Genomic DNA, 9,957 nt, shown 5'->3' with positions numbered 1-9,957 from the left:
TGAATTTTTATATATTGGCACATTTGGGAGAATGCAGAATTTTCCATGTTTATGTTGAAACAACTTTCTACAGTAAAATTACATTCACTTCTAAAAGATTAAAACCAGCAGGTTGAATGTTATATTTCTTCAGTGGCATGTTTATTCAGAGTGTAATGTAGTATTTGGGGAAAGATCTGTTGCAAAGACTATGAGAAACTATATTCATTTTGCCCTGTAAAAACTCCTTGCTCAAAATCATTGTGTAAATACTAATGTGATACCACTGAAATGTAAATAGAAGAGCTATTTGAACATATCTTTTAAACTCACAAGAAGCTATTGGCTTCATGAAGTAAGTATACAGAACTGCCGTAAGGCTTTCTTCTGACTAATATATTGGAAGAGAATCGTTTGTAATCTTTTTGGGAAAACTCTACAGTTCCATCTTTCATAAATTTTTTGAAAATGCCCCATATGAGTATGTGAAAAAAGTGCATGAGTACTCAAAGATACTTCTTCATTAGATTCGCTGTCAAATTAGTATGTTGATGTTAAACATACTAATATAGACATACTATATTCTGATTGAAGTGGTCTTACTCTCCTTCATTGATTTGTAATTTGCTAAATTATGGCCTAGAAACCAATCAGTTTACTTAATACAGTATATGCAAATCTAATAAAGCGATATCAGATATAATAGGCTTAACGGGAAGTAGGTAAAAGACTTGGTAGTGATGCTTGTTTCGATTCATGCCCCTTCAGTTTTCCATCATTGAGGGAAAGAGTTTTAAGGCAGAATTCTGAACACTTTAGTGCTTAATTTTCCCACATCCCCATCTTTAAAAATTTTGAAATATTTGGCACTGTAGAATCATGGGATTGAAACAAGAAGTCATGAGTTTAGTTCTCACAGTTGGGTAGGACCTCTTTTAAAAAAATCTATTCACCAAAAAATGTTAAAACTTTTTTTTTTTTGGTAAAAGGATTATTCTGGCTGTAGGATAAGAAAAGACCAAGGAGGCTATGAGGAAGCAGAGGGAGTAGTCAGAAGGGTGTTTTAATAATTTACACACAAGATGGTGGTGGTAACATTACCAGGTATCAAGAAGTGGGAAGTGAGTGACTTGTGGAAGGATATACATATATATGAAATATTGATTTATAAAATTAAACACCTATTAAATATGTTAGATGTGGTTATATGATAATGAACAAAGTAGATATGGTCTCTGCCCTTGAGAAGTTTACATTCTAACTTACCTAGGAATTGTTCTTGACAGTCTTTAAATTTTCTTCAAACGTCCTTATATTCAAAGTATAGTGGCCAGGAAATAAATCATAATGTTTAAAAATACAAAATACATACAAAACCATGAGAGAGAAATGTATTTAATTCTGAACATTAATAATTCCTAGCAGCTTTTCTGGATATAATTGTACAATGCTAAATTAGTGACTGGAACAAATCTGTGGAATGCAACTATAATTATTCCTGAGTTTAGTCCTACCTTGTAATAGATCAGTTTTTAGTGAGATCAGTTTTTTTAGTTCTTAATTCCTTTTGGGAGGTGATGTTTTCTAATAATTAAAAGCCTGGGTTGTATAGGGTTAAACTATCCAGACACATTTCTGGCTTTACCACCCGTAACTATGTGGTAGACTAGTTCCTTGCTCTCTTTGAGTCTTCATTTACTTTGCTTTTTTAAAAAGTAAGGCTAATCATAATACCTACATTATTGGGCTGTTTTGAGAGTTAAGTGACTTTATATTTTAAAAGGAGAGTCAATAGGATTTCATGGTGGATTTTTTGGCTTGATCAGCTTAAGAAAAATGGAGTTGTCATTAATTGAGATAAAAAAAGATGCTGGTAGAGCAGATTAGGGGGAGAAGATTAGTAGATCAGCCTTGACACACTGAAATCCAGTTGGTTCATGCAGTGTAGGGTCAGCCATTTAAAATATTTCATTTACATTTCTAAGTAGTAAGTTCCTGTGTTTAGACAAAATTGTGTATCAAATGCTTAAATAATGTATAAAATGATTTTAAAGATAAACTGCTCGACATGTATTACTTTCACCCTTTCTTAATTTCCGAAATATATTTGTCTCTTCCCAAGTTGTTCTGTCTCCCAGTTGCATCTTCTCCTTCACTCTTGCTCTGGTTTTTATAAGTTTATTTTTATCTTGTAACATGGTCTCTTGACCTCTTCCTAAATTAGGGAGCAGATTTTGGTACTAGTCAATTTCTATTACTTGCTCCGAGGCAGGCAAGTAGCTCAGCCCCATGTATTCCCATTACTCAAAGTATACCCAACCTTAGTGGCCTACAAGAAAAAAACATTTAAGGTTAAGGATAAGTGAACCTCTAAGGTGTTAAGGTTGAATGTACTGTGATGTGGGCACAATAATTGAAGTGTTTGTGTTTGTTTCTTGAGGGGTTTGTGTGTGTGTGTGTGTGTGTGTGTGTGTGTGTGTGCCTGGCAAGAAGAGTGCAAAGGGCACCTTTGGGAAGATGGAGACCTCAGTGACAATCCTATATGAAGCATTTGCCTCACCTTCAAAGCAAATGAACAGGTAAATAGGCTCCTGTTTACAATTTCTACTTCCTGCCCTCTTTAGAGGAAAAGTTCTTAACCCACGATCTGCAGGCATTTTATATGTAAATTGTGTTTGTGTGTGTGTGTATGTGTATTTATTTCCCCAAAGTCCATAGGGTGTATGAAACTCTATTAGTTCTCCATGACTCAAAACGTTTAAGAAACACAGTTATAAAGAGTGCTGTGGCCGGGTACAGTGGCCCACACCTGTAATGCCAACATGTTGGGAGTCTGAGGCAGGAGGATTGCTTGAGGCCAGGTGTTCGAGACAGCTTGGGCAACATAGATCCTGTCTTTGCAAAAAATTGGAAAATGAAAGAGTGCTGATATCCTGCTTTTAAGATTGGCTGTGTAAATAACGTTTATTTTACCTCTGTGTATGTAGTTTTAAGTCCAATAGACAAGCCCTCTCTACGACACTTAACAATGGAAAGGTACTTTGACAACAATGTTCAGAGGTAAGAGCTAAAACAATCGGGACAGCTTTGCCCATTGACAAGGTGGTTTGATGTTTTAACAGAGGGCATTGAATATTGTTCTGTTGGTGCTGATGTTTAATTTCTACCTGTTACATAAATAAAATACGAATTTGCACCAAGAGCCATGCCAGTGGAAAATGAGAAGCAAGGGCTGAGTCTCCTCCTCCAGATAAACTGAGCTCTACAGCTGTTATTCTGCTCTATCTGTTACAAATAATAACAAGAGGTGAAAAAAGAAAAGGCTCATACTTCTTCCTACCGTCTCTTTTACTTCTTCCCACTGAGACCAGGAAGAACTGGCTGCCAATCTTTTCTTTTCGCCTTCTTTGCATTCTCATTTTTTAAGCTTGTATAGTTTTCATACTACATCTCTATAGTTACAGATATCACATTAGAAGGATTGTGTTTAAAATTTGGATAGGACGTGGTATGCTTTAAGAAACTGGAGTAGTAATAAGAAAATCTGAGCAAAGAAGCCTCAGTACAGGGGTTCTGTTAGAAGATTCTCATGAAGCAGGTTTCCAGCCAGACCACTATATAATGGGACCCACAACAAGCATGTTTCAGAAGGTTGACAAATTTAACAAAACAAGACACATCCACTGTACAACTGATTTTTTTTTAATGGAAATAGTATGACCTGTATAAATTATGAGATTCAAAACAGTGGTGTCAATATACTGCTAAACAGATGAATGAAGGTAGTGACTAGGATGGAAATCTGTCAGTACTACAAAAATACATATAAACAAAATAATTTTTGTCCTTTGATAAATCTACAAGATATAAAATTAAGAATATAGAATTTCATACTAGATATGTGAAAAATATGCTGTACTAGAACAATCTCGTTCCAAAGTTTGAAACATGAATTGTCAAAAATGCTCATACAATGTATGAACTTATCAATAACTTTCTGGGTATAAAGTTGCTTTTTATGTCAGTCCGATGAAGATCCCTCTGAATTACATGTTGATTAGAATCTTGTTTCAACTGGCACCTGGAATAAGACAGAAAATTCTCATTTTAAAATATTTGTGAAGTTCTGTTAACGATAATCACATCTTAGGAGCTAGAATTTATCAGAGTTACATCAGGGTTTTTGTTTTGTTTTGTTTTGAATTTTAATGATCAATTACCTTCCATCACTACTTATTTAGCATAGATCCATGTGACACCACATTGTAATTCAAAGGCCTAATTTAACTTAAAGCGATGGTACAATGTGTTGCAGCAATATCCTTCTTCACGTTTGATCCAAAGGGCTTTTACCCCAGTCACCACTGGTGGTGTATCCACAGCTGGTGATTTACCATCCTTGAAGCCAGACAGAGAGATGGTGTTAAATGTTTCTTTTTTTAACGTGGGGAAGCCAAGGTGCACCGTTGTGCTAGCTATTCTGTTAGACAATGGGCTCTAGCATTTGGGTCTGACATGAGGTTTAAATGCTGTTCCTACACTTTAGCCTCCAATACTTGGTGACAATTCTAAATCCAATCACTGAGGAGAGGGTTTCTGGTGCGAGGCTTTTCTTCTAAGGAACTCAGGCAAAGGGCTGGTTTTATTCGGTTTCTCTGGAATCTAGTCCCAGGAGACAGAATCATGGTGCTTATCTATGCTCACCTCTTACCTCAGGTCTATCCAATTTTCTGGAATGGCTTTACATCTGACCTTTCACTCTTTTTTTTTTTTTCTGGGCCCCCAGCCCTAGAAATTCTAATTTAATTGTTCTGAGATAAGACCTGGGTATAAGTAATTTTAAAAATCTCTCTTGGGGACTCTAAAGTGCAGCCAAGGTTGAGAACCACTGATCTAGATATGTTGGATTCTTTGCATGAGTAAAGGAGCTAATTGTTTCTCCTCAATTCTTACTGAATGTCATGATTGCTGCAGAGAACTTGACACTGTTCGGGGTTAAGAGCATATATCTCCTTAAGGTCTATTCTTTTCATAAGGTTTTTACATCTGTTTCTATAGCTCTGGCCCTTAGTAGTCATTCAGTTCTTCATAGTAGCTTGTGCTCTGTTACCCTTTTGAGTAAACATATGTTTTTCTTTTAAATAAATCAGTAAATAAGTTAGCAATTCTGGTGAGGTAGAGGAGGGATTGGAAGCCTTGTTAGAGATGTATTTTTATGAACGTTATGATGCTGCTTTTTTTTTTAAGAAAAAAAAAATGAGGGAACAAAATAACAAACAAGCCAACCAATATTTCATTTAAACCTGTGAGTAGGTGTGATGTGGTACTGATAAGAGTGTATATTTTGTGTATTTAAAATGGAGACTTCTATAAATGTTTAGTAAGTTTACTTGTTCTGGATCTGAGTTCAAGTTCTGGATATCCTTGTTAATTTTCTGTCTCGTTGATCTGTCTAATATTGATGTTGAAGTCTCCCACTATTATTGCATGGGAGTCTAAGTCTCTTTATAAGTCTTATGTATCTGGGTGTTCCTGTATTGGGTGCATATATATTTAGGATCGTTAGCTCTTCTTGCATTGATCCTTTTACCATTATGTGATGTCCTTCTTTGCCTCTTTTGATCTTTGTTGCTTTAAAGTCTATATTATCAGAGGTGAGAATTGCAACTCCTGCTTTTTATTTATTTATTTATTTTTGCTCTCCATTTGGTTGGTAAATCTTTCTCCATCTCTTTGTTTTGAGTCTTTGTGTTTCCTTACATGTGAGATGGGTCTGGATGCAGCATACCGATGGGTTTTGGCTGTGTCATTTGATTGGGGGATTTAGTCAATTTAAATTTAGGATTAATAATAATATATGTGAGTTTAATATGCCATTTAATGTTAGCTGGCTGTTTTGCCCATTAGTTGATGTAAATTCTTCATTACGTTGATGCTCTTTACTTTTTGTTATATTTTTGGGAAGGCTGATACTGGTTGTTTCTTTCTATGTGTAGTGCTTCTTTCAGAAGCTCTTGTGAAGCAGGCGTGGTGGTAATGAAATCTCTGAGTACTTGCTTGTTCACAAAAGATTTTATTTTTCCTTCACTTGTGAAGCTTAGTTTGGCTGGATATGAAATTCTGGGTTGAAAGTTCTTTTCTTTAAGGATGTTGAATATTGGCCCCACTCTCTTCTGGCTTGTAGGGTTTCTGCTGAGAGATCTGCTATGAGTCTGATAGGCTTCCCTTTGTGGGTGACCTGACCTTTCTCTCTGTCTGCCCTTAGTATTTTCTCCTTCATTTCAACCCTGGTGAATCTGACAATTATGTGCCTTGAGGTTGGTCTTCTTGAGGAATATCTTTGTGGTGTTCTCTGTATTACCTGGAGTTGAATATTATCCTGCCTCGCTAGGTTGGGAAATTTTTCCTGAATGATATCCTGAAGAATATTTTCCAGCCTGGATTCATTCTCTTTGTCACATTCAAGTACACCTATCAAATGTAGATTAGATCTTTTCACATAGTCCCATATTTCTTGGAGACTTTGCTCATTCCTTTTTATCCTTTTTTCTCTAATCTTGTCTTCTCATTTTATTTCATTAAATTGGTCTTCAACCTCTGATATCCTTTCTTTTGCTTGATCATTTTGGCTGTTAAAACTTTTGCATAGTTCATGAAGTTCTCGTGTTGTTTTTCAGCTCCATTAATTCATTTATATTCCTCTCTAAATTGTCTATTCTCGTTAGCATTTTGTCAGACCTTTTTTCAAAGTTCTTAGTTTCTTTGCATTGGGTTAGAACAAGTTCTTTCAACTCACAGAAGTTTCTTATCATCCACCTTCTGAAGCCTACTTCTGTTAATGGAACACACTCGTTCTCCAGAACACACTCATTCTCCATCAGGCCTTGTTTCATTGCTGATGAGGAACTGTGATCCCCTGTAGAGGGAGAGGCTTCTGATTTTGGGTATTCTCAGCCTTTTTAGGCTGGTTTCTTCCCTTCATTATATATTTATCCATCTGTGGTCTTTATAATTACTGACTTTCTAATTAGGTTTCTGAGTGGACATCCAACTTGTTGATTCCCAGCTCCTGAATCTGAGCAACCCACTGCACTGGCTAAAACAGCCGCATTAAAATTGATGGTGCTTTTCTGCCCAGGAATCTCCGGTCTGGCTTCCTTCTTGAGTCCATGCTTCAATCAGCTGAATAGACGACTCTGCCTTCCCGGAGCTCCAAACGTCGGCCAAAAGGGGAGCCAGTCCCATTTACTCTGCACCAAGAACCGCCGCACCGGCCACAAGAGTCACGCTGGTGACCCTTGGGGCTCCTCCGCTGGGAATCTCCTGGTCCGTGAGCAACAAAAATTTGTCTGAAAGTGTGGCGTCCTCTCATTCTCTGAGCTTTCACTGGGAGCTACAATCCCCTGCTGCTAGTGATCAGCCATCTTGGATCTCTCTCCGATACCACTCTTAATAAGTCCAAGGTTTATCTTAAGCTATACATTTCTTTTTCATTTTGAACAGAAATTTCTTTTTTGATACCTTTCAACTAAGAGAAATACCACCAGCCAACTGCCATGCTTGAAGACAATCATTAAATTCTTTCTTTGGTCCCCGGATCCGCCAGTCTTTCACCAGAGGATAGAGATGGTGTACTATAGTGAACAGAAGACAGGTCTTGTCATCAGAAAGATCTTGCTGGAGTCACTTGGTGTGTGACCTCAAGCAAATCAATTAAGCTGTCTGGGCTTCTTATTTTCTTGTTTGGAAAATGAAGATATCTTCTTTGTATATGGTTATAAGGATTGAGATAATGAATGTAATACACCTGCCACCTACCTGGCCTGCAGCGGAAACTCATTTTAATTTGTGATTCTACTTTCCCCAAACTAGAAACATTGCTTTAAAGGACTGACTGTTCCAGAAATGAACACCTAAAATAAAATGGGACTCTCCAGTTAAACCCTGAATTGGCAACTCACTCTAGTAAGGAAGGAAGGATGGAAACTTAAGTTTCATTGTTTGGGCACTATGCTAGGGACTTCTCATGCACCTGGCTATTGGGAGGTGTGTGTTAGCTTATCAGCTTCATTGCTAATTCACCTGTAAATGGGAATAGCAATATCTTCCCTGCCACGTGGATTATTACAGGGCCAGAGTAAGAGCATTGTTGTAAGTGCTTTGAAAAAAAAAATGCTCAATATTGCATTAACGGAGATCTATTATCACTATTTTTTCATCCTTTTTTTATACGGGTCTGAGTTTCTTTTCCTGAAAACACCCGGTGAGATTGGTTAGCATTGCTTCAGTATTCTAGGGATGAGGCACAGAGGCTCAAGCAAGTGCTGGACTTTCTGCCAAATGCAGCAAGTGGTCTCACCACTTTGAAGGTTTTTTTTGCTGTGATGTCTAGATGAAGATAAACCTGTTGAAGAATCTTACCTGATATTCCCGATTACGTAATCCTCCATTTGTATTTATGGTAAAATCCATTTTTCCGTCTTTTTCCTGAGAAAAAGAGAATGGACATATGAACTAGGGGGCTGATTTGTTTTTAATGTTGAAAAATTAAGAGACATTTAAGGAGAGCAGATGGTTACTTATGCAATTATGAAAGTCATTAAAGAGCTGGTACCTGACTGGAATTAAACTTTGAAGTACTATAATCTTTCTTCATCAAAATATGCAAAACGGCATCATGGATTGTTAAGAAAAATATTGAGCTTTTGACTTCATCATCAAAAAATTCACATCTGGTAAGCTTCTCAATGAAGTCATCTGGAGAGAAAGAAACAACTCTTAGGAAGAAACAACTGTTTGGCCACAGGTTTCACCTTGAGGTTAGTAATTTCACCTTTCATTTGCAAATGTGCGTTTCCTTGACATTTCGTTAACTGTTTGTGCATTGCAGTGGTACAATAGCAGTCTATCATTAGTACAATGTCTTTTGGAACTAACAAATACCTTTCTAATACAAAAAAAAATTTAATGCCCCAATGTAAAAAGGAGGAAGGCAAAGGAGCAAATGAAAAAAAGTAGCTCCTAGAAGAAAATTAATTCATTTAGGCAGGAGACTAGTGAGTTGATCTCCCTGCTTAATGATTCGAGTATCAAGTGTGGGTCATTATTGAATTTATGGGATTTAAAGTTTGGGATTCTGCCAAAATAGAACATGTTTATGGACTGGTGATATGCTGTGGTTCTTGATTGTAGCCCATTTTCCCAAAGCTGATGGGTTATATGACAAAACATCGTCCTTACTACTTACCTCTCTAATCTTCTTTGAGAAATCCCATTTTTGTAGGCACTAAACAGCATTCGTTTGCATAGATTACTCAACCAACTATTACCTTATGTCTACCATGTGCAAAACTCTGGCTGAGTAATAAGAAGGATCAAAAGATAAATTAAGACCTAAATCTTGCCCTCAAGGAAGATGGAACGTGTATATATTCCTGTAGTACTGACAGGAAAAGTGTTGTATAATAATGAGGGCAAGGAGCAATCTAGTTTTTCTCCTTTATTGTATTCTTAGTTTTAAAATAATTTCCAGCACACAGTATGTCTTCATATTTTTTGTTGAATATACAAGAGACATATAGATCATGTACTATAAAAATTCTGAGAAAGTTTCTTCTTGGTATCTGGGAAAACTTGAACAGATACCATCTAAAAGTGCCTAGGATTTGGAGAAAAGTGGAGGAAGAGAAGGTACACAATCATGGAGATGGATTCTTCTGTTCACAGGCAAGCTTTCAATGACAGGGGGAGAGGGAGCATGGAGGGCATTGTGGCCACCAGGACCTGGGATGGAGTAGGTGGCATGCAATGGGAAGGAAGGTGATAATCTTTGACAAAGACTGAAAAGAATGCTAGGCAGCAGAGACAGCAGGAACAGATACTTTCCAAAAATAGCTGGGATGATGGGAAAAGGGTAAAATTGTTTAGTAAATTAAAGGTTCCTGGTATCAAGGGGATATTTTTAATTATAAGGAAGTT

General features: G+C 36.9%; 1 protein-coding gene across 2 annotated transcripts in view; it reads right to left on the bottom strand.

The window, feature by feature from the left end:
- Positions 1-3,658: 3,658 nt before the first annotated feature.
- SLC26A3 (solute carrier family 26 member 3) overlaps positions 3,659-9,957 on the bottom strand; it is a 41,495-nt gene continuing 35,196 nt past the window's right edge. For both annotated transcript variants that reach the window (XM_003921095.4, XM_074379240.1), the window contains exons 19-21: positions 8,594-8,736; positions 8,401-8,466; positions 3,659-4,060 (exon numbers count right to left, since the gene is read on the bottom strand). In XM_003921095.4, the coding sequence (XP_003921144.2) occupies positions 4,037-4,060; positions 8,401-8,466; positions 8,594-8,736 (233 nt within the window). In that variant the 3' untranslated portion in view covers positions 3,659-4,036. The remainder of the gene's footprint in view (positions 4,061-8,400; positions 8,467-8,593; positions 8,737-9,957) is intronic.

Source organism: Saimiri boliviensis, chromosome 10 (assembly GCF_048565385.1).
Source record: "Saimiri boliviensis isolate mSaiBol1 chromosome 10, mSaiBol1.pri, whole genome shotgun sequence".
In the NCBI taxonomy this organism is placed as follows: domain Eukaryota; kingdom Metazoa; phylum Chordata; class Mammalia; order Primates; family Cebidae; genus Saimiri; species Saimiri boliviensis.
The sequence above is the reverse complement of the archived record's forward strand: the minus strand, read 5'-3'. Positions and strand labels throughout refer to the sequence as shown.